The sequence below is a fragment of the Carettochelys insculpta genome, chromosome 2 (genome assembly GCF_033958435.1).
Source record: "Carettochelys insculpta isolate YL-2023 chromosome 2, ASM3395843v1, whole genome shotgun sequence".
In the NCBI taxonomy this organism is placed as follows: Eukaryota; Metazoa; Chordata; order Testudines; family Carettochelyidae; genus Carettochelys; species Carettochelys insculpta.
In genome coordinates this window covers 251,336,785-251,363,192 of record NC_134138.1, presented here as the reverse complement: position 1 = coordinate 251,363,192, position 26,408 = coordinate 251,336,785, and the positions used below count along the sequence as shown (strand labels likewise).

The 26,408-nt window shown below is 40.7% G+C and overlaps 1 protein-coding gene across 5 annotated transcripts in view; it reads left to right on the top strand.

Moving 5' to 3' along the window:
• EPC1 (enhancer of polycomb 1) overlaps positions 1–26,408 on the top strand; it is a 108,968-nt gene that overhangs the window by 13,001 nt on the left and 69,559 nt on the right. For 3 of the 5 annotated variants that reach the window (XR_012644072.1, XM_074984968.1, XM_074984967.1), the window contains exon 1: positions 12,412–12,871. The exons of the other annotated variants lie outside the window; for them this stretch is intronic. Coding sequence is in view for 2 of the 3 variants with exons in the window: in XM_074984968.1 (XP_074841069.1) it covers positions 12,719–12,871 (153 nt within the window). In the remaining variant the exon portion in view is untranslated. Of the gene's footprint in view, positions 1–12,411; positions 12,872–26,408 lie in introns of those variants that run through there. 5 annotated transcript variants of the gene reach the window in all.

Below are 26,408 nucleotides of genomic sequence, written 5' to 3'. Positions count from 1 at the left end.
AACCAGACAGAGGGTCCCCCAGAATGCCTACACTTTTTTTTTTTTGGGCAGAATCTGTCGACAGGCGTTATGCCTCATACAGTCAAGACAGAACTCTGCTGGGAAAACTGCTGAGTTCTATCCAGAGATTCTCGATAGAACACATTTTGTAGTTTTGACGCTCCGTAGTTTTGCTGACAGAAGTTCTCTTTTGTCAACAGAACTCTGTTGTGTAGACCCAGCTTGTGTGGTCATTTCACTGACAAATTCTACTTTCAATTGTAATAGAAAACCAACTCTTCATTTTCTAAGGCTACATCTACGCTATGGCAATCTGTTGACAGATGTTACTGTAGGAAGAGATCTTCCAGCAAAACTTCTGTTGACAGATCATGTCCACACACAAAAACAGATGGAAAAAGCAATCTGCTCTGTCAACAGAGAGCAGCCAGACTGCCTGGCCACTCTCTCGATGGAACGGCCACCAGAAGCTCAGCAAACAGGGCTGCCTGGTGAATTGGAAGCCCTCTCTGTTGACAGAGGGCCTCCCAGAGTATCTGCATGGCTTTTTTGTCGACAAACTGTTGAAAAGGCTTTATCCATCATCGCAGAGAAGCAGACCACTGTCAGTGGAAGTGCCAAGTTTTGTCAACAAAAATCTTTAGTGTAGATATAGCCTAAGACGAGCTGGAGACAGATATATGTAATATCTAAGGCTATGTCTACATGGCAATTGGTATTTTGGGATACAAATGTATCTCAAGACAGGAACACCATGGCTTTTTCCTGCATTCGAAATATTGCTGTCATCATATGAGGGGTAACAGAACTTTCAGCCACTTCTTTTGAATTTCAATGCTGTTTGGATGGCACCAAGTTCAGAATAAGGAATTTTGAAATAATTTACGCAATTTGCATAGCGCAAATTGCTTAAATTATTTAGAAAACAATTTGCTGTGTAGACACAGCCTATGATTCTACTGAATAGTCTATCCCTATTCAAGGGATAGGCTTGTGAAGCATCTCAAGACATGATCACATTCACTTTATTTATTTGCACTAAAATAGCTAAGAAAATAGTGCGTAAGAGTACTAAAGTTCTCTAAGGTGGAAAGGCTATGATGTATTGAATTTATGCCTCAGAAACAGAGAAGTAATGAATTTATAGCACCTACTATGTTTGTAGAATAGTGTCACTGTAGAATAGTGACCTCTCAGATGATTTTAGATCTTTTCATTTTCTTAGAACAGATCAGCAAGAACTGTATTTAAGCTTATTCATAGGGGTTTTCACCTGCTTGTGCCATAACTGAAACCATTATGTTTCCAAACTTATTCCTATGAACATCTATTTGCTTGCTTCTATAACAGGGAAATTTACAAGGCCTGTCTACTCTAGGGATTAAAGTTGATCCCAGATACTCAGTTCTAGCCACACTATTTGCCTAGCTAGAATCAATGTATCAGGATGGACTTTTTTCCCTGCTCTAGGTCAGGGATGTTCAGGCTTGCATCAACGTCCCTTATTTTATGTGTCAGCCAGGTGTACCAGGGTTGATGGTTGAGCCCAGAGACATTGGTTTTGCAGCTTCCTCATGCACACAGCAAGATCAGTCATGGTGCACCAATAACCCCCACTGTACCCACACCGTTCCCCTCAGTAAGTATAGACATACCATAGAAGTGAAGACACTTCAGTGTTACGTCCTCTAATGCTTATTTTGGTTTTAGCGCAAGAAGATAGTACAGCTATTTAGTCTTGTCAAAAAATAGATGAAAAAGCTGTTTTACAAAGTAATCCCCTTGGCAAAATGAAAACCCAATGTTACTGTTGATAATGAAAATTAAATCAGCTATGTAATGGATACTTTAAATTATAAGAAGCAAAAGACATAATTGTGTCTATAATCTTGGAAATTAATGTACTATGGGATGATAAGTTTATATTGCATTGTTTACCTGTTGCAGGATTGTTGAAAGTTAAAAATAACCACCTTCACTGGGTATTTGCAAACAGAAAATGACAAAAGCTTCATATCAGTTGCCAATATAATTCAAGTCTATGAAGCAAAAAAAAGGCAAAAGCTATTTTTCCAATATTGTATGACTTTGAAATTTTACTGTGTAGAAGAAAAATGATACTTTCAACGATTTAAATTTAAATGAAGCAAGCACAGAAACGGTCAATTTTTTAAAAACTTTTCCTTTATTTTTTAACTTTAACATAGAACTGTAACTTGCTTTTTATTTTTGTTTCTTTTTTGGGTTCTACTACATGATTGCATACTTTCAGTTGAAATGAGGTGTGTCCTCAAACAGTCAGTCAGTAACTGAGGTTTTCTTGAATGAATATTTAAAATGCTATAAATGCTCAGTATTATTGTATTAGTAGTAGTTGTCCTATTACAGAAAAGTAGCTCCCTATATAAACAATGTGCAAGTATTCCTGCAAGTTAGAACACAGAATCATTTACACATAATAACAAGTCATCTTGATATTATTCTGATCAGAAATTATATTGGAGAAAAATACTGTTTTAATACAAAAAGCTAAATATAGTAAACTCTTTGATATCTGGCAACCCTGGGACTGGAAGGTTGCTGAATATTCAAATATTCTTGCTAATGGAGAACAGCTGTGGGGGGGGGGGGGTCAGAGGCAGTGATCAGTGGGCTGTCCATAAAAATTCAGCTCCTCTGACCCCCTAATGCCAGCTCCCGCTCAACTGTTGCCCCTTTTACCGTTGGTTTGGGGCAGCGCACACCGCCATGCAGACATTGCCGCATGGTGTGAGGAGCCTGGGGGACTACCACTCATTGGGGGGCCTCACACAGCACCCCTGGACTGCCTGAAGGTGGGAGTAGGAAGCCATACTTTCCAGAGTTATGCCAGTTATCTAAGATTTCCAGTTGATCACATACCAGCTAAACAAGAGTTTATGGTAGCAATGCTTTTAAAAGATTTGTTTGAAGACAGTTAAAATAGTCACAAAAATCTTTATATTCCCTGCATGCATATTTTTGATGAAGCAGGAGTATTCTTTATAAAATGAAGTCTAAAAGTTCATCTTTGTGTTCTTTACATGCAACTATACTGTAACTCGAATCAGAAGAGTGCTGCACCAGCTCCAGGAGGGAAACTACTCGGCACTTGTTGGGAAGTCTCAATTCATGTTGGAAAGGTTCGCTGTGAAAATCTTGCTAGCTCCACAGAGACCTGATTTTGTTCTTTAAACAAATGTATCTAAATATTAATCTGTTTATTTCTTGTTAACAGGAATCAAAGTATTTTTATAGCTTTGCAAGACATTATTTTATTTATAATAAACATTTAGAAGTGAAATCAGTCTTAATGTAAAAAATATTTTCCCTTCATTACTCAGGAATTCCAGCAAAGCAGTTGTCTGGGGTGAGGGGAAGGGCTTTGTTATACGGAAGTTTCAAATAGCAGGTCAAGTTTTAGGTATACAATATTCTTGAGCCTGTAACTTCATATGCTTGGGTGAACCCCTGTTTGTACAGACCTAACTGCAGGATGTGTTTCCCCTTAACATCTCAACATGAACTCCTGTTCTTTTCAGTATACATTTAGATATACTTAACATAGATATCCTTGACATCGCACTGTACAAATTATTTAAATTTTCATAGTTTACTTTTTAAATATTAAATTAAATATTTGGAGACCAAACCACAGAGGAAGACAGAAGCTGCAAGTTGTGCCTGCACTACTATAAAAATATTTGTTCTCAATCTGAACAATACATAGAGCATATTGTTGTTTTTTCAGCTGTTTAAATTTGTTTAGAAAAGGACAACATTTCAAATTGCCGCTTTGATTGTGTTGATAAATTACAAGCAAAACTAAAAGAGGATTCCTACTAGCAAATAAGACATATAAAGGTGTATGGTTAAGGGAGGAGTAGATCAGTTACTGAGCAATTTTAAATGCCAAGAACAAGTTATTGCTGTGGAACAGGAGTTCTCAAACTTTATTACACCATGACCCACTTCTGAAAACAAAACTTACTACACAAGCCTGAGCTCCTCCAAACCCCATAGTCCAAGGGGGGATGAGGAAGAGGAGAGGGGGAGAGAAGGCAAGAGGAAAAGCTGAAGCCCCAAGGGCTTTAACCCCCAACAGGTGTAGGGGGTGCGTCTTGAGTTTTGCTCCCAGCCACAAGTGATGGAGCTTGGGATTCAGTTCTGGTCCTGGATCCTGGGGTTCAGGCATTTTCCCTAGATGATGAGGCTTGGGCTTTGGCCCTGGGTCCTAGCAAGTCTAATGCCAGCCCCTGTAGCCCCATTTAAAGAGTATTGCAACCTATTTTGGGGTCCTAATCTACAGTTTGAGAATTCCTGCTGTAAAAAAACAGGAAAGAAGGGTATAATTCCATCAGTTTTTTTATAGCAATATATATAATATAGAGAATATACCATATTTATCAACCTACTTTTTAATCATGCCTTTTTGGGACTTTGAGTACAACACACATCTTTGTCATTTTAAAGCAATCTTCATATTCTTTCTTTCTTCATTTTGGCCTTCAAAATGCCATTAGGCATTATCTCCTGTTAAATTAACTGCAATGGTAAAAGGAGGCAAAGACTGAAGAACCTGCTTCATAGCTGAATTAGTGAGATGGTTGTACTCAGAGTTGACTTCTTTCGAAAGAAAATGTGTGAACGCTCTGTGGGGCCTTTTTGTGAAAGAGCAGGTCTCATAGGACTTGATTTTTCAAGAAAGAGGACTCAAGGGACTTGATTTTTCGATTCCTGGCCTGTTCTTTCAAAAGAGCAGGGGCTGTGTGGATGCTTTCTTTGGAAAGGGCAGATCACTCTCTTGATCCACTTCTTGTGTGTGGACACTCTATTTTGAAAGAAGTTCTTCAAAAGATCTTCCAGAAGGGCTTCTTGTGAAAGATCTCTGTAGTGTAGGCATAGCCAAAGATTTTTTTTGTTTGTAATGTTTAATGCATGACAGTAAATAGGCTTGCTGAAGCTAAGAACAATACAAGCATCTGAACTGCTTGAATTAAAATCTAAGATTTGAATATTTGCTTTAAAGAAGAAAACTAGCTAAAGTGAATTTTAACTCTGAAGCCAGTTTAACAGTAAGCTAAAACCCTAGCAAAAATGCTCTAAAATATTCCTTACCCTTTACCAGCTAGGTAAATTAAATTACTTAATATTTCTAGAAATCTTAAGATTTGTGTGTGATTAAGAAAGTATTTCTGTTTACTGAATGAATATTAACGCTTAATGTATAAAGGATAAAAAGCTATTTATATTTTAACACTGCACTGAAAAACCTAGTTGAAGTAAAAACTACATTTACATTTTGCTCTAACATTTGAAATTCTCATATAAAAAGAGACTGAATCTCAATCATTACTAAATGTTCCTTTTTTTGACATTTCCACAAATATTCTATTACTGATCAGTAACATGTAAAATAATTATCTCTTCCAGGGATGTTGTGAAGATTAATTATTATGTGCCAGGCACTCTGAGAGTGTGGATCAGAAGGTAGCCAAGTGTTCAATCATAGGACTAAAACTTAGCTAGCAACACCTAAATATATAAGGTTTCAGCCAACTCAGAGTAATTCTTAAGTCTAACCTATTATTATTATTATGATAGGGTCAGTTGTGAGTTTAGAACAATTTCTTTACCTATGTCAAAACAGCACTTCCAACTATTAAAATCAAAAGAATTTTAAAAATTTTTAAAAATTTGTTTTCCACTATTCACGTATTCTGTATCAAAAGAAGCTGTTTACCTGTCATCAGGAAAATAAACAGCTCAGTTTTGTCTTCTGGTTCTTGTGCAATAGAATAATGCCACAATATTTGCCTTTAAAACACTGGAGAGGACTGTTTAAATTCAAATAAAACATTAAATGGCACATTAAAATATTTTAATTATTTTATTTAATATTATGAACACAGCTAACTTACAGACCTCGGTCCTGTTCCGAGAACTGCAATGTCAGTGGTACCCTGCATGGGCAAAGGAGTCCACCTGTATAGTTCTTGACTCAGAGTTTTAAAAGTTGGCCCAAAGGGATGTGTCTACCTGTGTAACTGATATTAAGTGTTCTTAAAATAGACAGTAGTTGCATCTTCAACCCTAGTTAATGAAGGTTTGGGGAAAATTGATATTCCAGGGACTGCTGTGGCACAAACTGGGGCAATCTGAATGAGAGCTTTCACAGTTAGTACTGAGACTGAAAATTTCTCACTGAAACTTGTTTATGCAAGAAAAGTGAATTATGTTAACAACCCAATTAAGTAAACCCATGTAAAACCCTAATATAAAATGCTTAAAGCAAATTTTAAAACTCCAAAAACAGAAGAGACTATTCTAAGCACCTGATATGCCACAAAATAATTTATGGAGCATATCTATTACATGTTGAACCTCTCTCATCTGGCACCCTCGAGACCTGACCAGTACCAGATGAGAGGATTTGTCAGACCATGGGAGGTCAATATTGTCTAACAGCATTACCGACACTTCCACTGCTTACTGGGCTCTGACATTTAGGGGTAAATTACAGCTAAACAATAGCACAGACCACTCAGAGACAGGACTGGTGGCTGTAAACAAATTTTATGGGACCACGGGAAAACCTGGCCACATGTATGATAAGCAGTTGCCTGCTAACTAACATCATGCTGGATTTTGGATGTTATCAGATGAGAGAGTTCTGGATTAGCGAGGTTCAACCTGTAAAATGCACATTCTTGACTTTAGAATTAGCAGTGTTGGTGAGTTGTTCCAATGAGTAATTACTGAGCATTTTAAAAAAATTACACCTTACAGTCATACCCCGAGATACACCCATTCGAGTTGTGAGAATTCAACTTTACAAGGAGTTTCATTTAATAACCCTACTTCAGCTTACGAGGCATTTCTTCACATTTACGAGGACCGATTTGGAGGCTGGCAGCTCTGGTAGGCAAGCACTGAGGGGATGGAGTCGGCTGCGTTGGTCTTGACAAAGAGGCTATGCAGGGGGGCGGTGGTGCCCTGCGAGAGGGCAGCAGTCTGGTGTGGGGAGGTAGACTCGTCCGAGTCCCAGCCATAGATCACGCCCATCCAAGCCCCGCTGCTGCTGCTCACCCCCCGGGTGGCTAGGGGGCCGCCACCGCCCACCCTGCGCAGCTGTGCCTTGGGCACCGCTCACCATCTGTGGTACTCCCTTCCATTTAGCGCCTGGCTCGCCCACCACTGCTGCATTGGCTGCCGCCAGTGGGGCCTCTCCGCCGTGCAGCCCTGCACGAGAGAGGCATCTCCCCTCACCAGACCCCTCCCCACTTAACCTAAGCTGCACTCAGGCTGGGCTATCCCTGTGCCCTGCCCGCCCCCTTGCACCAGATTTAGTGGGATTTGGTGGTGGTTTAGCATAAATAGGTGTACATTTTGGGGCTCAGGAGCATATAAAATTTTTTCCCATTGAAATTAATGGTAATTACATTTTTGACTTACGAGAATTCACCCTAAGAGGGGTTTTTCAGGAACGAATTACCCTCATAAGGCAGGGGAAGACTGTATTTCCATTCTGAATTTGTCTAGCTTCAACTTCCAGCCATTGGATTGTTATACCAGTGGTTCTCAAACTTGTATTGGCAAGCCCTTTCAAACTGCAAGCCATTGAGCACATCTCCTCTTATAAATTTAAAACACATTTTTTATATTTAATACTATCTAAATGCTAGAATTTATATTTTCTCACCCTTTTAAATTAAGACTACACAAACTTTATTAAATTGTTATAAGCACAGACGTTATTTTAAAATATTTACTGTTTAATGCCCCAGAGCACATGAAGAAACTTTGTCAATATCGTTTTTAATTTTACAACAGACTTAATGCCCGATTACTACCCCTTTATTTCTGCACTGCTCATGGCAACAGAGTAGCTCTTGAAGCAGCACTGCAGCCAGCAGCAGCACAGAAGGATGCCAACTGCATGCTGAGTCTGCCCTGAAAAGCGATATTTGTGTGTTTATCACTTTTCACATCCTCTCGGCTCTGAAGGCAGCACTAGGTCCAGCAGTAGCACCCTAAGCTAGGTGGCTGGAGAGCAACATGGCTGTTTCCAGGGTGACCAACTCTGAAGGTAGCACAGCCACCAACAATAGTGTAGAACTGCAGGTTACCATGCCATATCATGTCACCCTTGCTTCTGAACTTCATTTGATCTTTTTGCTGCGAGGCATGGCTGGGGAGAGGGTTGAGGGGGTGGGATGCAAAGGCAAATTGTGGGGTAGCTATAGCTAGTGTTCCCTGTAAGCTGAGTTCTTGAATGGCCACCCACAATAGATTCAGGTGCCCCAAGGTGACTAGCAGAATGCATACAGCCACACATAGCTGGCAGCATGTGTTGTATTTGTGGTGCATATCTGCACATGCCTTCATGCATGTAACAAAATTTATTCCTCCCATGCACAGAAACAGTTAGAGGGACCATTGGCAATGTGTGTCCACAAAGCCCTCCCATAGCTCCCCCTCTGCCGTGGGTCTGACTGGCAAAAATTGTTTTTATTTGTATGTATGTATAAAATGCAGCTTTTTAGCTGCTGAACAATCAAGCCCTCTAATATTAATCCCATTTCTTTTGTTTCTAGTCTCAAGACGACAAACCCTTCCCATAAATTTCCTTAAATTAAGTGCTGATAATACAAATATGTATTTTGTTTTCAAACAGGGATTGCTACATTATATGCTTAAAATACTTTTTGAAGTAAAGACACCACATGATGGAAAGGTGTGTGTAATTTTCTAAAACACTAGATTTAAGTATTTTATATCTATTTCTGTTTTCATGCATGTACTCACAGTCCCCTGATAATATCAAGCCCCAATCTGAGAACCCTCCTGTTAGACGTTTCACTTCTAGATTGAAGAGTCCATTATTAATTTTTTCAGGTGTTCAAACAATAATCAAGTCTTCCCTTCATCTTGTTTTTAAGGTAAATAAATAAACTTAAGGAGCTTATTCGCTATAAGGCACATTTTCTCATCCTTTAATCATTCTTCTTGTTATTCTCTGAACCTTTTCCAATTTTTCACCATCCTTGAATTATAGTTGCAGTATTCCAGCAGTAGTTACGCCAGTGCTAAATACAGAGGTAAAATAATCTTATTCCTGCAGGACTTTTGTACCACTGCTCATACACACATTTCATGTTCTGCAAATTTTTTTTCCAGAAAAAAGCTTCTGCTGAAAAGTTGATGCCTTTGTGCCTTTTGCCTACCAGAAGGCACTGTGGCACTAGAACTCAGCAGACACGCCTGGCAAGCCCCAGCCAGGATATGCAAAAGAAAGAGCTGCCTTTTTCACAGAGCCTGTCAGGCCAGATCAGGATATAAGGGATGTGGGAAAACAGCATGGAGGTGCTAGAGAGTCAGACTGGGGCTCATAAGGGCTAGTGGCAGACGACGGACTGGGGCAAAGCTGAATAGGAGGTGCAGAGCTACAGAAGAGGGATGGCTGAACAGGGGCACAAGAGTCCCTTGGTAAAAGGGACAGATGTGCCTGACTGAATGGGAGAGACTAGGATTTGGATAGGCTCTGCATGGGGATGCTTCCTAAGAATCCCTGTCCACCTCAAAAAACCTGTTCCATACTTTTTCCACACATACCTAACAACCCTTCACATTCATATCCAGGCTTCTTCCCAGCTATTGCTTCTCTCAGCTCCTCCTCTGTCGCTGACTCCCTGAAGCCACTTCTTCTGAGGGAAGCAAGCAATATAGTTCTCTGTTGTAATTAAATTGGATTATTACTCACAGTTCTGTGTATTAATATGCCTAGTAAGAAATCACCTTGTCAAAAGCATTTCCTAAATATTTTTGTTTGTATTATTAGAGACCTACTTGCTGATGGGTATTTTGAAATAAGCTACCAAAATAATTGATACTAGTATGATGCTATTTTGACAAAATAGTGAGAATTTTAAAAGTGTGTGAAGAATTTTTAGTATTTTCCCAGGAATACTAATCTCTCTACTCCTACTCAAGACTTCCCATCATGCATTCAAGGACTGTAGTAGGACTTGTGTGGCTACAGCATTACATGAGTTCATGTTCAGCTGAGTATCCACTGAACCCCCAAATCTTTTGCAGAGTCACTGTTTCCTAGGATGGAATCCCCTATCCTGCAAATATGGCCTACTATAAATTTACATTTTGCTACATTAAAATGCATATTGTAAGCTGGGCACAAGGAAACCAAGTAATCTAGGCTGCTCTGTATCAATGATCTATCCTCTTCATTGTTTACCACTCTCCCAATTTTTGTGTCCTCTGCCACTTGTTTCGATGATTGTTTTCTTCTGGGTTGTTAATAAAAATATTTAATAGTATAGGGCCAGTAACCAGTCCCTGAGGAAACACACTCGCTTAGTGATAATTGTTTGTTTATAATTACATTTTGAGACCTCTGTCAGCTTTTAATCCATCGTACATCTGCTGTATTAATCACTCATTTTTAATCAAAATCATATACTATCAAGTGAAATGCCTTACAGAACCCTAAGACTATTACATCAACACTAATACTGTTATCAACTAAATTTATAATCTCATCACAAAAAGATATCTAGATAATTTCACATGATCTGGTTTCTCACAAGGTCATTATAGGGATTCTTTTACATACTTTGCTTTATCTAATTCTTGACTCCTCCCCTCCTTCTGCCCCTCTGCTCTCTGATTTGCTCACCTTGATTACTATTTTTGGTTCTCTGTGCCTTAAATATTGAGTCTGTTCTGGTATGCCTATGATCTGAAGAAGTGGGTCTGTCCAATGAAAACTCATCACCTAATAAATTATGTTGTTAGTCTTTAAAGTGCTACTGGACTGTGTTTTTGTTTTGATAGGATATAGACGAGCATGGCTATCTTTCTGTTACTACTGGACCAATACCAATGTTAGGTATCTCTTTATTTCTATACTTTAAAAACTCCTTATTGCCTTAATACTGCTGGGCCATAGATTTTCTTCGTGTTCCTTTGCTTCCCTTTTAAATTTTTCTAATTGCTAGTTTGATTTACAGTGGTAACTGTCAACTTTCTCCTCTCCTCTCTCTCTCACACATATACACACACTCTCTCTCTCTCTCTCTCACTATTTTTGTTCCAGCAGTTACCAGTACTGAGTATGGGCACCTTGGCAGACCCAGCCATGGCATTGGTTGGGGTGGGCAGGGAGCCAGGCAAGTATAGGCTCCTGTTTTGTTTTGTTTTTGTTTTTTAAATAAAAAAGTACATGTGCACACGCACACATCTCCACACCACCTCACCCAATTGTTTTCAGTATTGTGAAATTAGTCCTTCAAAAGCATCAAGGTGTATCCTAATACTGTGGATTTAATTGTGCTTAATACTGCTGTAAGATTATTTTATGCTTTTCTTGTCAGAAAATTGTTTAACTTAGAAATACAAGGAATGTTAACTTTTGTCTTCCCTGATTTTGTTGGTGGCATCTTGCATGACTCAAATGTGGATTGTCAGTTTAGCCTTTTGGGCTCAGGTATACAGTACTTACACTCAGATGGGTAGTTGTGTTTGTCTGTATCTTCCTGAACAACAAGAAGTCTTGAGGCACCTTACAGACTAACAGATATTTTGTGGCATAAGCTTTCCTGGGCAAAGACCCGCTTCATCAGATGCATCTGACCAAGGGGGTCTTCGCCCATGAAAGCTTATGCTCCAAAATGTTAGTCTATAAGGTGCCCCGGGACTTCTCGTTGTACTCTCATCCTACTCATCACGAAGTTTTGAATTTTTACAGCACAGACTTGGGAGAGTTGGAATCCTAGCGGCGTTGTTAACACCAGTAAACAGAAAACGAGGCTTTAAACAGCCCCGATGCCACTCTCGTCCTTGGGGGCTGCAGTTTCAGTTCTATGGACTCTGATGTCACAAACCCCCGCGGCGGGCTGCGAAGGCCCTCAACACCGCTAGGTCTCGCGGGGAGGGGGTAAACTGCCCTTAGAAGAAGCCACCGCTTCAGGCTGCTCTATGCTTCCCCCTGCGCTCGGCCGGTGGTCCGTGCTGCTTTGTCTTTATAACAGGTCCCTAACAGGTAGTTCCCCCACCCACCGCCGGGAGTGAAGTGTCTTGCGTGTTCCTTACCCCAGTCCTGAGGCCCCCTAGACCCCTGCCTGCCCCTCAGCGAGCTGATCTGGGGCTAGCCTCCTACCCCACACCACGGAAGCGTCTGCACTCGCGCCCGGGTGAATTTGTACCCCCGTCTCACCCTGGGGGGCGGATCGGGCCAGTCCCGCTCTGGATTGGGACTCTGACAGCCTGACTCAGCACCAGTCTCCGCCTGTTTGATCTTTCCCGCTCTCTCGTGGCCGCGCGCCCTGTGGTCGCGCCGCGCGCTCCTGCCCCTGGCGGCGTTGTGCCCGCGCCCCTGCGCGATGCAGTGTGGGAATGGCTGTGGCGTTGGGGTTGGCTGAAAGAGGCGGCCAGTCGAGGTTTAATGTCCGCCATGTTGGCCTTGGCGTATTGAGCGGAGCCGGAGCGGCAGAGAAGAGAAGCCAGCGCCCAGCCCAGCCGCGCCAGCCGGCGCCGCCGGGCCCCGCGTCGGAGTGCGCCCCGCCCCGCTGGGGGAGCCCCGGTTCCTCCATGAGAGCGCTCGGCGGGGTCCGGCTGTCAGCTCGGAGCGCTCTCACTGCCGCCCCCCCCTCCCCAGTCGGAGCCGCCATCGCTGCCTAACATGAGCAAACTGTCGTTCCGGGCCCGGGCGCTGGACGCGTCCAAACCGCTGCCCGTCTTCCGCTGCGAGGACCTGCCCGACTTGGCCGAATATGCCTCTATCAACCGGGCCGTGCCGCAGATGCCCACGGGCATGGAAAAGGAAGAGGAGTCGGTACGTGAGACCCCCCCCGGCCGGGTCCCTCCATCCCCCCGCACCCGACCCGGGGCCCCCACCTTCGCCTCTGCGCAAGCACAAAATGGCCGCCATCTTCTCCCCGCTCTCCCCGCCCGCGGGGAGGGGGGGACCGAAGAGGGAGGGTGCACAGCCCAAATCACCTCCCTCCTTCCCTCCCAAGTCTTCCCCGTGGACCCCGCCGCCCCGTACCCGCCTGCCGCGGCGACTGGCAGGGTCTAGCTTAGACCCCGAAAGGCACAAAGGGTGTCACGTGACGCAGCGGGCTGCCGCCATTTTGTTGTCTCTGTTTCTTGGGCTGGGCCTTGTGCGGCAGCGCGAACCGGCACCTAGGGAGGCTGTAGCGCTCTCCTGCTGCCACACGGGGGCGTTGCCTTGTTACATGCTGTAGTGGGGGAGTGCGGCATAGGCGGTGGGTGTTGTGAGGAAGCTGTGGCTGTGCACGTGGTGGTTTTGGTCTCCTGCACGTGCCGGGGCACGGCTATAATGGCAGAGTAGTCCACCTGGGAATTCTGTGTGTCTTGACTGTACCTTTTGGGCTCAGGAGGGTGATCCAGTACCGTGGACCTACAGTGAAGGTTGTAGCCAGGCTTATTCCTCTGTCCGCGGACTGTTCAGTCACAGGGGGGGAATGGCATATGTACTATATGCCACTTCTTAATTATAAACTTGATATAAATTACTTTACTGGAAACTCGAGGCTCACTGCAGGGCGGGAGGGAAATAAACATAATATTGCAAGGTAGTGAGGTTTTCGACATGACTGCTCTGTGCTAATGGAAACTTTGTTTATAAGAAGGGTTTTCAGTAACAGTAATCTACGTTTTATGTACAAATAAGTTAAACTTTAGTTAGGTAATTTCAATACTTGTATGTGATATGTAATCAGAAATGCTTTGAAGCACGTCGTGAATGGGGAATAGCTTGTCCACAAATCAAATATCACAACTCACACAGCTATCTTTCTATAAATTTGTTAAAGATATTAAAAATCAGTTTGTAAATGCAAATTATTATCTGCTTTTTGCTGTTTTTATTAAAGATTTATAAATTTGACGACAGTGACTTGAAAGCTCGTATAAATGGTTGTAAAAGTTGTTGGAAAACATTTCACCTGTCATTGATACTATGTAGCAATACTATACCTGCACTGTGGGAAGGGAGTCTCTCTCTTTTTTTTTTTAACGTTTGTGCACATGGTAGCTTTTGTCACTTTTGTTTTCCTAGCATAGTGAGCTATTCCCTGTTTTTTATTGGAGTTTTGTATAGTAGAAAAGAGACTGTGTGTATTTTAAAATGTGACCTAAAAACCCACAAGTTCTGGCAAATGTCACTTTACTCTAATTTTTTTTAAAACGTATTACATTTCAAGTTGATACCACTGTTTTTAAAGTGGTTGGGTTGGGACAGTATTTAAACTCTGTCTTGCATTCCTATAGATTGTAAAAGTGAAGTTTTGTTACATTTGTCTAAACCAAAGGAATTCATTCATTCCTTGGTTTTCAGGTATAGTGTAGAATTTTACAAATCATGTTGTATTTTCTGGATGGATTAGGAAATACCAATCTGTGTTTTGTTCTGTTTGTGCTCCTAAGTCTTAAGTTGTATTTCAGAGTTAGAGGATTTATATTAATACTTAACATTTATGTAACACGTCAATTGCTGATAACTATTGATCAAAGTATGAAATGTAATAAATGTTTCCTTTGAGACAAGATGACTCAAAAATGAGTTGTGAGACTAACATTTGTCCACTAAGAATGTTTTGTACTGTATTAACCAACCAACAGTAACTAAGACCTGTTTTGAATACAGATCTCCATCTTTGATATGAGGTATAGTAGCTTATTTCCAATTGCATTACATTTTAAAGTAAAGCAACAGTTTTGTTATGCTTATAATGTGTCCTGTCAATTTGTATTTTAATTAAAAGCAATATATTACCAGATAAATTTTGTCCTTGTTTTATTTCTGTTCTAGGCTTAGTAGAAAATGAGTCTTTTGGGGTGGAAAACTATACAGGTATGATTAGCGTTCTTCCTTCTAGCTGAGGCAAGGTTGATAGTCACTGTCACAGGTTTGGAGCCAAAGAAAGGTTTTACTGATATGAAAATGTGTTGATACTTGTTATTCAAGCCTTATTTGCAAAAAAAAAAAAAAACCCTAAGTGTGAGCTAACACAATAGTTAGCCAGATACGCAAACTGAATTTGAGTTATGACTTTTTTTTTTTCTTTCTCCTGATTTAAAAAATATTCACTTGCCAATGGAAAATGTTTCAACCAAATAAAGCTATCTAAAATTAGGTCAGAACTTTGTAACATCTCACCTGATGTCTTAGGCTTCTTAAATCACTTCAGTTGGTTTGGTAGTGTGTGTGGCTTGTGGGGTTTTTTTGTAGCCATTTTTCCTCTTTTTTTTAGAATGGTGTTCAATATATGGAATCATGGGTGATGGCAGTTAAATCAGATTAGTGGACTGCTTTGTTAATGTGCATCATATAATATTTGATTGTGTACAATAGGTCTGTACCTGTTATGTATATTCTGTAATGTGTGAATGCAGTTAGTGGTTCAAATGTCCACTTCCTTAGATTCTAGAAAAGAGGGTATAGTTCAATAGGGTTTTTTAAAACAAAAAGAAGCTTCCTTTCCAATAATCTACAGTGATTAGGCTCCCATAGATGCTTGCTATATACAATTTACTTAAGGTTTTGTGTTTGTTTAAAGTTTATATTTAAAAGAGGTATCCTGGCATTTCATACATTGCCATGAGAGTAATCTTTTACTTCAGCATTGTGTTACAAAAAGACACGTTTTATTTTCCCCCTTATCTCGTATTCCTGCCCTGACCCTTCTCCCCCAAACAAGCACCAATATGGTAAATACTACATTAGTAGTACAATGGGAATATTCAGATGAGTAGAAAATGCTTCAGAAAAATATTAAAAACATGAAACCAAAAATACCATCTAAAGTATCCCCTTTTCCCAGATGTTTTACCTAATCTTTAAAACAAAAATTTTGAGACAGAGGGCTTAAAATGTTAATCCAGTTATCTAGTATTACATTTCATTTGTCTAATGAGACAAGATTTTTAGGTATGGTAGTAATTGTGTTGAGAGGTAAAGGTCTTTGCAGCAGAAAGTTTTAGTTACATAATAACAGCAGATACAGAACATTTCAAATGTTTTCATGGTTGGCTTGTTTTAGCCCCCAGTTTCTCATGCTGCTTAGAAATTGGAAGGTCATTGCTAAGAAAATTGTCACATGCTTTAACCAAAGGCAATTCCCATGATGGCAAGTGCAAATCTTATTAAGATAATAAGTTGCTAGTTTTTAAAGTTCCATCTCTAAAAGTTCGAAAACTACCAATTTATATTTATCCTTACTATACAAAATTATGCAGCCAGAAACCTAGAAAACATCCTGTTCTCAAATAAAACACATCTTTATTGTATTAGTGGTTGGAAATGGGTAACTAACTGAAGTGGATAGATATTGTAGCTAATACTGAAACAGTAGTGAAAATTAGTTACAGCAAAGTGTTTTTAAGTTCTTTCAACAAACTTCTGCTTTTTTTAAAATTTGCTTGCATAAGGAGGGGTGAGAGAGAAGTTAGCCTCTTATGTCTGTTTTCTCAGTATCAGCTTGAAGCCAAAATTTTTACTGAATATAATTTGATATCCTAGTTAAGCTAGATCACAAATTGACAGCTAGAGAACTGGTGCCAAAGCTATGAGCTAAGAGGGATTATTTTATTGAATGGATTTTTGGACTGCCTAGCTTTTGTTTCCTTAGAACCTGTTTTAACTTCAGTAATTGACACTGGAAAAAGCCAGCCTTTTAAGACTCAAACCCTCATACATTCTGGACTTAACATCACCCATCCTCAGGCTAGGAAAGTCAACCCCAATCTTCAATGCTATCATAGAACACTAGAATTGGAAGGGACTTCAAGAGGTCAAAGTCCAGCTCCATACCCTTCTGGCTGGACCAAACACCATCTAGATCATGGGTGTCCAACCTTTTGGCTTGCCCTGGGCCGCATTGAGTGAAGAGGAATTGTCTTGGGCCGCATATAAAATATATAATATAGCTAATGTATATAAATCACATAATTGTAAAAGTTTACGATCTTGTGGGGCTGCATGACTAGCTGTCCCGGGCCGCAGGTTGGACACGCCTGATCTAGATCATCCGTGATAGGTGTCTAACCTGCTCTTAAATATCTCCAGTGATGGATATTCCACAACCTCCCTATTCCACTGTTTAACCACCGTGATAATGAGTGAGTTTTTCCTAATGTCTAATATAAACCTCCTTTGTTTTATCCTCGGAGTCTAAGGAGAACAGTTTTTCTTCCTCCTCTTTTTAAGCCTCTGAGGTACTTGAAAACAGCTATCATGTCCCCTCTACGTCTTCTCTTTCCTAAACTAAACAAGCCCAGTTCTTTAGTCTTCCCTCACAGCTCATGTTCTCTAGACCTGTAATCATTCCTGCTGCTCTTCTCTGGACCTTTTACAATTTCTCCACATATTTCTTAAAATGTGGCACCCAGAAGTGGACACAATACTTTTTGAGGCCCAATGAGCACCAAGTAGAGTGAAAGAATGACTTCTCATGTATTGCTCTCAACACTCCTGTTAATGCATCCCAGAATCATGTTTGCTTTTTTGGTGCTGACTCTCCATCAGTATCAAACTGACTCACATTTAGCTTGTTGTCCATTATGACCCCTAGTTTCCTTTCCACAGTACTCCTTCCTAGAAAGTCACTTCCCGTTCTATGTGTGTGAAGCTGATAGGTTCTTCCTAAGTGGAGTACTTCGCACTTGTCCTTGTTAAACTTCATTTTGTTTACCTCAGAGCATTTCTCCAGTTTGTCCAGATCAGTCTGAATTATGAGCCTATCCTTCAAAGCAGTTGCAATCCCTCCCAGCTTGGTATCATCTGCAAACTTAATAAGCATACTCTTTATGCCAATATCTAAATTATTGATGAAGGTATTAAATAGAACTGGTCCCAAAAGAGATCCCTGTGGAACCTCACTTATTATGCCCTTCCACTGTGATTGCAAACCGTTAATAACTACTCTGAGAACGGTTATTCAGCCAGTTATGCACCCACCTTATAGCGGCCCCATCTAAGTTATATTTGCTTAGTTTATTGCTAAGAAGATCATCCAAGACCATGTCACATGACTTACTAAAGTGTAGGTATACCACATCCACCGCCTCTCCCTTATCCACAAGACTTGTTATCCTGTCAAAAAAAACCTATCCAATTGGTCTGATTGTTCTGGCATGATTTGTTCTTTGCAAATCCATGATGGCTGTTACCTATCATCTTATTTTCATCCAGATGTTTGCGGATGAATTCCTTAATTATTTGCTCCATTATCCTTTCCAGCACAGAAGTTAAACTGAGTGGTCTGTAGTTTCCTGGGTTGTTCGTGGGGTGTTTTTAATATATAGATAGGCACTGTTTGCCTTTTTCCAGTCTTCTGGAGTCTCTCCCCAGCTTCTAGGACTTTCCAAAGATGATAGCTAAAAATCTCAGAAACCTCCTCTGCCAGCTCCTTAAGTATTCTAGGATGCATTTAATCAAGCCTGGTTACTTGATATCTAATTTTTCTAAGTAATTTTTAACTTTGTTCTTTATGTTTTTATCCTCTAAACCTACCCCCTTCCCACTAGTATGCATTGTTAGGCATTTCTTCATTGGCCTTCTTGGTGAAGCCCAAAACAAAGAAGTCATTAGGCACCTCTGCCATTTCCAAGTTTCCTGGTATTGTTTCTCCCTCCTCACTGAGTAGGGGGCCTACCCTGACCTTGGTCTTCTGCTTGCTTCTAATATATTTATAGAATGTCTTGTTATCTTTTGTCTCTAGAAAATTTGAACTCGTTCTGTATCTTGGCCTTTCTAATCCTGCTCCTGCATACATGCCTTGTTTGCTTATATACATGTCTTGCAATTTCTCCTATTTTCCGCTTTTTATATGACTCCTTTTTGACTTTGGGATCATGAAAGATGTCCTGGCTAAGCCAAGGCAGTCTTTTACCATACTTCTTAGCTTTCCTGTGCAGCAGGATACAGTCATACCCCGAGATACACCCATTCAAGTTACGAGAATTTGACTTTACAAGGAGTTTCGTTTAATACCCCTGCTTCAGCTTACAAGGCATTTCTTTGCATTTACAAGTACCGATTTGGAGGCTGGTGGCACTGGTAGGCAAGCACGGAGGGGATGGAGTCATCTGTGTTGGTCTTGATGAAGAGGCCGTGCAGGGCGGCAGTGACGCCCTGTGAGAAGGCGGCAGTCTGGTGTGGGGAGGTAGACTCATCTGAGTCCCGGCAGTAGATCACGCCGCTCTGCGAGACGTGGATGCTGGGTGCACAGCCCATCCAAGCCCCGCTGATGCTGCTAACCCTCGGGGAGGCTAGGGTCCACTGCCGCCCGCCCTGTGCAGCTGTGCCTCAGGTGCCACTCACCATCTGTAGCGCTCCCTCCCATTTTTAGCACCTGGCTTGCCTGCCGGAGGGGCCTCTCTGCCATGCAGCCCTGCCCAATAGAGGCATCTCCCCTTACCAGCCAGGGGCCCCCTGTGCCTGACTAGCTCTCTATGCGGCCAGTTCCTGGTAGCGCCCCCTCCCCACTTAACCTAAGCCACGCTCAGGCCAGGCTGCCTCCCCGTGCCCTGCTCTGCCCTGCCTGTCCCCTTGCACCGGATTTAATGAAATTTGGTGGTGGTTTAGCATAAATGGGTGTACATTTTGGGGCTTAGGAACTCATACAATTTTTTCCCATTGAAATTAATGGTAATTAAATTTTTGACTTATGAGAATTCACCCTAAGGGTTTTTTTCAGGAACAAATTACCCTCGTAAGGCAGGGGAAGACTATAGTTTGCTTTTGGGCCCTTAATGTCCCCTTGAAAACCTGCCAACTCTCCTCAGTTGTTCTTTTAACCTTGCTTCCCATGGGTCCTTACCTACGAGCTTTCTGAATTCACCAAAATTTGCTTTCCTGAAATCCATTTTGTCTGTCTTGCTGTTCTCCCTTTCACTATTGCTTGGAATTATGAACTCTGTAATGTCATGGTCACTTTCTCCAAAGCTACCTTCCGCTTTTAAATTCTCAACGAGTTCCTCCCTATTCGTTAAAATCAAATCTGGAACTGCTTCCTCCCAGTAGCTTTTTTCCACCTTCTGAAATAAAAGATTGTCATCCATGCAGTCCACAAACTTGCTGGGTATTCTGTGCCTCACTGTGTTTAGTTTCCCAACATATGTCTGGATAGTTGAATTCCCTCATCACCACCAAGTCATGTGTTTTGGATAATTTTGTTAATTTTTTGGAGAGTTACATCCACCTCTTCTACCCAGCTAGGTGGTCGGTAGTAGGCCCCTGTCACAAGATCATCCTTGTTTTTTACCCCTTATAACTTAACCAAGAGACTCTCAACATGCCTGTCTCTCACATCCATCTCCCCTCAGTCCAGGTGTGCACATTTTTGGTATCTAAGACAACACCTCCTCCCTGTTTACTATGCTTATCCTTCCTGAGTAAGTTGTACCCTTCTGTACCAATGTTCCAATCATGTATTATCCCTCCAAGTATCTGTGATACCAATTACATCATAGTTCTGCCTGCTTATTACCCATGCTTCTTGCATTTCTATATAGGCATCTAAGATTCTGATTTGCTTTTGCCCCCCAGTTCTGCCTAGTCCATTTTCTTTTCCTCTATTATATCCCATGATCCCTCCCATTTCCAAGCCAACTCCCAGGTCTCCAGGTTTTTCATTTACCTGTGGGCTTTGGTCACTTGTCTCCATTGAACCTAGTTTAAAGCCCTCCTCACTAAGTTAGCGTTTCTAAACAAGAACATTAGCTTTATCGCAACAAACTTTCAGATTTTTTCTTAAATTCTGTAAAGTAGCATTAGAATTCCTTAAATGCTTTGAGGGTCAGATTTAAATACATATGTAGCTGCTGTAGAAAAAAGCAGGTTTGAACACCTCATTAAAAAATAACTATACTCAGGACAATTCCCCAAAAGAGGTGCTGCATTTAAATGTGAGTAGTGAGATGAAACTTTGAGGCTATGTCTACACTTGCCCCTTTCTTTGAAGGAGGCATGGTAATCAGGATGATGGGAGATTACTAATGACGTGCTGTGATGCATATGCAGCACTTTGTTAGGCAAATTTTCCCCCACAGCAATTTCGAAGTGTCACTATTCAAAGTGCCAACATGCCATGTAGCTGCAGGCACTTCAAAGTGTCTGCGCTACTTCAAAGAGGCTTTACTCCACAAAATTTTACAGCATCCCAAAAAGCCTCCCTGCAGTTCTCCGTACAGTTAAATTTTGAGGAGGTAGAGGCAGCCTGTGCTACTTTGGCGTGCCTGTGGCTACATGGCATGCTGGCACTTTGAAGTTTGAGGCTGCGAAGTTGCCGCGGGGGAGAATTTGCCTAATGAAGTGCTGTGTGTATGCTTCGCAACACTTCATTAGTAATCTCCCATCGTCCTGATTACCATGTCCGCAAGTGTAGAGATAGCCTGGATGGTGCATCTTTTGTTTTTAAAAAACAAAACAAAACAAACCTCACACAACAGAAGCATTTAAGATCTGATTCCAAAGCTAACTTGCCTAAGGTGCAAGGCCATATGTGCACAATTGAAGAAAAATCAAAGCTCTGTGCTTGTTCTTGGTCTTAAGCTGCCCAGTATTTATAAAGTAAAATGTTCAGTCCTTTTCTAAACTGGAACATTTTGGTATCTTGTGTACAAGTATAGTTAAGCAGCAGTTCTTTGGCAGTGTGGATGCAGCTATGTTGGTATAGCGTATTTTAGTTTGGAAGGCAAAAAGTTGTAGCAGTCCATGTTACAGCTTATACAGTACCTGTGTAACTTTGTCAGGGTTGCAGTTTTTGTCAGTAGTATTAAGGTAGCTTTCTGCTATTGGCCAGAAGCGTATTTCATTACAGCTGCACAGTTACAATACTGGTGCTGTAGTGACGTAATGTAGATATAGCTTAAACTGAGACATGCTTCCCCTCCTCTCTCCCTCCCCCCCCCCCCCTCCCCCATTAATGTAGTTAATCCACCCTTCCAAAAGTCAGTAACTAGGTCAACAGCAGAATTCTGTCAAGCTAGCTTGTGTCCACACCAGGGATTTAGTTCCTTTCACTGTGGCACTTCATGTGAAGTTTTTTCTGTCCCTGAGTGATTATAAGTGTGTAGACCAGGCCTGAGTTTTTCCCCTCTCTCCTCTCCTTTTCAGTTGGCTAGCTATTTAGTGGAATGTTGGTTTGCTAATATTTTTTAATTTGAGAATTTAAGGCAGCTCTAGAATAAATTGTAATTTTTTTTTTAATTTATTTATTTATTTATTCTGCAGGGAGGCTTTTTGGGATGTTGTTGTAAAGCTACCTCTTAGCTAAAATGAATATAGAGCTTCTGGGTCTCTCTCTTGTTAGAACCCTTTATCTGGTAAATGCACTCTGTTTGAGGGAAAACATATAATATGTCTCTTTATCTTCATTCTTTCTGATCTGTTTGTTAAATTGTATTGTTATGAAGCAGTATGAAGAAATCAGCATAAGTTGTCATGGAGTTACTCCTTTTTTCAACAGAGCTGCTTTTTAGCTGTTACAGAATGTCTTCAGAAATCCTGTTTAATTAAGTTGTCTTTGTATTCACCCTCAACACTGTCAGTTTCTCTTACCATGTAAATGAAGTTTTAAGCCTCTCTGGATTTTTCATATTATTAACAGTAGGGAATTGCAGATGAGATTATTGCATGCATGGATAACTAATATTAAATGTTATAAAATATAAGATGAGCCAGAGGCTTTGATAGTCTGTTAGTCTATTTGAATTTAGGGCTGGGATAGCATCCTGTACTTTGCTGTTTGTTCTTCAGGATTCAGTATTCTTTATAGGATCATGGCCTGGGACCACAAATCTGTCAGCTCCAGAAAGGAGGAAAAAAATATACTGAATTTTTTGTTCTAGTCTAGTTTTCTGTAAACAAACATGTAGGTGGATCCATAATTTGGAAACATTTTATCTCTTTAAGATGACATTCTTCATATTTGTATAGTAACAGAGAGGAAGCCGTGCTAGTCTATACACTATCAAAACAGAAAGCAGTCAAGTAGCACACATTTGTAGACATTCTTGTGACTTTGAGATGCTAGTACTTTCTTTGCTTGCAGCAGGAAAGTAAACATGTAGAAAACCCTTAGGTTAGAAACATGACAAATTCCAGTGATTCTTCAGCATAACTTTTGACATGCTCTTTTCTAAAGAGCCAGCTCCAAAGCAGCAGCAGCAGCACCACCACCGCCACTCGTTATGCCTAGATTTGCCAAAGCAATGGGAAGGAGGAGAAGCAGGATGCCCCAGACCACCTGTGCATGCATTAACATTTCCAGAGTCCTGGCACGTGACCCCATCTTCCCAGTCTTCTCTTCCCTTCCTATCCAAGGACTCTACACGTAGCAGGACATTATCAGTCTAGCTGTGCCCAACTCCATCAAGTAAAATGCACTCAACATGCACTGCAGTAATGAAGGTACCACTTAAATGGGAGGTAGAGCTTCACCTGATTTCTTCCTTAATCACCCACCTGGACCAACTTATGGCTCTCCAGTGAACCATCTTTCTTAGCCCCTGTTTCCTGGGTTAGCAGACCTCTCCTTGTGCCAGCTAGCATGGGCATTCTGCAGCTTAAGTGGAAAAAGGCTATGTTGCTGTGCTGAAACCCTGGTGGTGGTGATTGGAGGATTTGTTAGTGTTGTATAACAGTTCTTGTCTTCACGGTGAGGGGGGACGGGATGACCCTGTTAATTTAGTTATTCAGATTGCAGAGTGAAATTGCCCAAAAGTTAAGTGCAAGGTCTGTGGTTTCCTATGCAACTTTAAGTTGGTCGCTTGAATTATAACTAAATTACTTTTCCACAGGACCTCCACCTTTCTCAATACATATGAGGCAGGGTTAATACTGTGCGGGAACCTGTAAATCTGGCATTTTTGTAACATTTGAATACTTGACTTGAACAAGTCATTTAAGTTTCATAGATTTTACATAATACTGTGTGTACGTATACTTACCTAGGTATTTGCTGCCTGTGCCTGCTGTTATACTACCTTGTACTTGTCACTTGTAAGACTTCAGATAGAAAAGTAATTGGCTAGAAGACCTATAATGACACTAAAGGTGGCATTACACAGGGAAACTGTACCATGTTAATGAAACTGGTTTCTAACTAGTTCTGAGTGAAATCTGTCCTTATCCCTCAAGTATGTAAAGCCATAAGATCAGATGATTTTTAATTAGGTAAACTGAATTAAGCTAGACCAGTAATAACCACTTTTAAACGGGGGTTTTAGCTTATCATGACCAGCCCTCACATCTGTAAACCATCACTAACGTCTAGCATAGAGAAGGACAGCATTTTAAAGTTTTGGTAGAAAATGTCTAACTTTTTTTTTAATAAACTCAGTGCCCCCTTATAAAGCCTGGGCTATCCACAAAGCTGAACCAGTTATTAGTAATAAATGCACCAAACATGCCTTTAGTTAAATAGATGTACCTAAACTGTTGCATCCATGTCTCTACTTAAATCAGACTTGTTTTGTTTTGTGTTTTTTTTTTTGACTTGGCTTGTTTATAAACTCTTTAAACTGATACATCCAGTTTTAAAATAATCAGATGATAGATCTTTACAAAGATCATACCATTATCCTTATTTTATGCAGGGGGAATTGAGATATAGAGTTGAAGTGATTAACCCAAGCTTATCCATCAAACCACAGACAAATATAAAACCCAAGTCTTTTGAGAGCCATTCTAGCATTCTGTCCACTGGGCTACAATGAGAACGTGTTTCACTTGGGTTTGCACCAGTTTAAACAAACTTGTTTAAATCAATGCCATTTGGTGTAGCCAAGTCTTCAGATGAAAGTAAAATCACTTTTGGTTCATTGAAGATCCCATTGTGCTTGTTACGGAATTTGTCCAAGGCACCATAGTAATTCAGGAAACTGCTTTCTATTTACACTCTAGAATTGAAAAAAGGCACTCAGCCGTCTATAGACAATATTGTGAAAGAGCAGCTACCTTCAGTGATGTAGAATCCCGGGTATAATTTGTTCATGAGTGCCTTAAGATACCGTGGGGGAGTTGGGAAGGGACTGTGAGTATGTCGAGCTGGAGATTATTGTACAACGGCAGCAGCGCAGACTTCACTTTTGGAATTCCAGTTGTCATTCATGTGGAATCTGAACAAGTCCACAGTGATGCAGCTTTACTTAACAGCAAGAAAAATCTTGAGCTGATAGAGGGCTAGGCACAACTTTTAAAAGGTAGGAGAAATAAGCAAGTCTTCCATTCATCTGGCTTTTTAAATAGATTAAAGATCCCTATTTTAAAATTGCCTTAGGGAGAATGACTATGGTGGAGGTTAATTATCTCTTGCATGTTGTTGCACTTTGCATGGGGTGCAGCAAATTCAGTAATTGCTTCCTAGCTCTGGCCATGCCTCTTCCAGAAGAGCTTTTGTTTATAATACAAATGCTTTTATATTCAAACTGTTTCCTGTATGTAATTTTAAACATTTTTTAATCTATGCTGTGCTGTGTGCTAGCAGATACCATGAAGTATATTCACAAACTTCTATGTCGTGATTTAAAAAAAAAAATTTTTTTTTTAGCAGTGCATAAGCCCTCTGGCTACATTTGAGAGGTGGAAGTGGGGTTGTGGGAGGGGGAGCAGGAGATGATTTAAGAAAAAAAAAATTAAGACCAGAGAGGCCATTGGCCTATAATATATGTGTCTGATGAGATGGACTATCAGATTTCTCCCAATTATTGTATTCAAGTTACAGGACTCAATAGGGCATCTTCCATAAAATCTGTTCGAAAAGCTCTACAGATGGAGGATCTACCATATCTTTTGGTTTTTTTTTTTAAAATAGTTAACAGTTATGTGATTTTTTTTTTTTTTTTTTTTTTTAAACTCTGTGCCTTATTTCTAGCTAATTTGTTTGTTTGTTTTTCCGCTAGGCTTCCCCCCCCCATTTTATTACCTGGTACCTTCTCTGTGAAGGTATTTATGAACCTTAATTAGCTCACCCCTTAGTTGTCTTGGTTAAACTAAATAGCTCTTGCTCTCCCCCAAAATAAATATATGATAGAGTAGACTCATGTCACCTACATAGGCTCAATCACAACAAACTAGAATCTTGTGTTGGCCATCATCTTTTCTCTGACATGAATTTCATAAATGAAAAGTTGAGCAGTAGCACATTCATTGAAATGTTTAAGAAAGGTCCAGGATTTGGTGCCTTAGGTGCTGGAAGATTCTGCCTGTGACATAATTTGAATCTGTTTTGGTGTTTCTAGCTCTGGCAGATCACCAGGTATTTAACCTTGCATCAGTTCTTCTAAACTAATTAGAACAAGTATTCTATATTGGTGTCTTTTTACTTTTGTTTCAGGTTCCT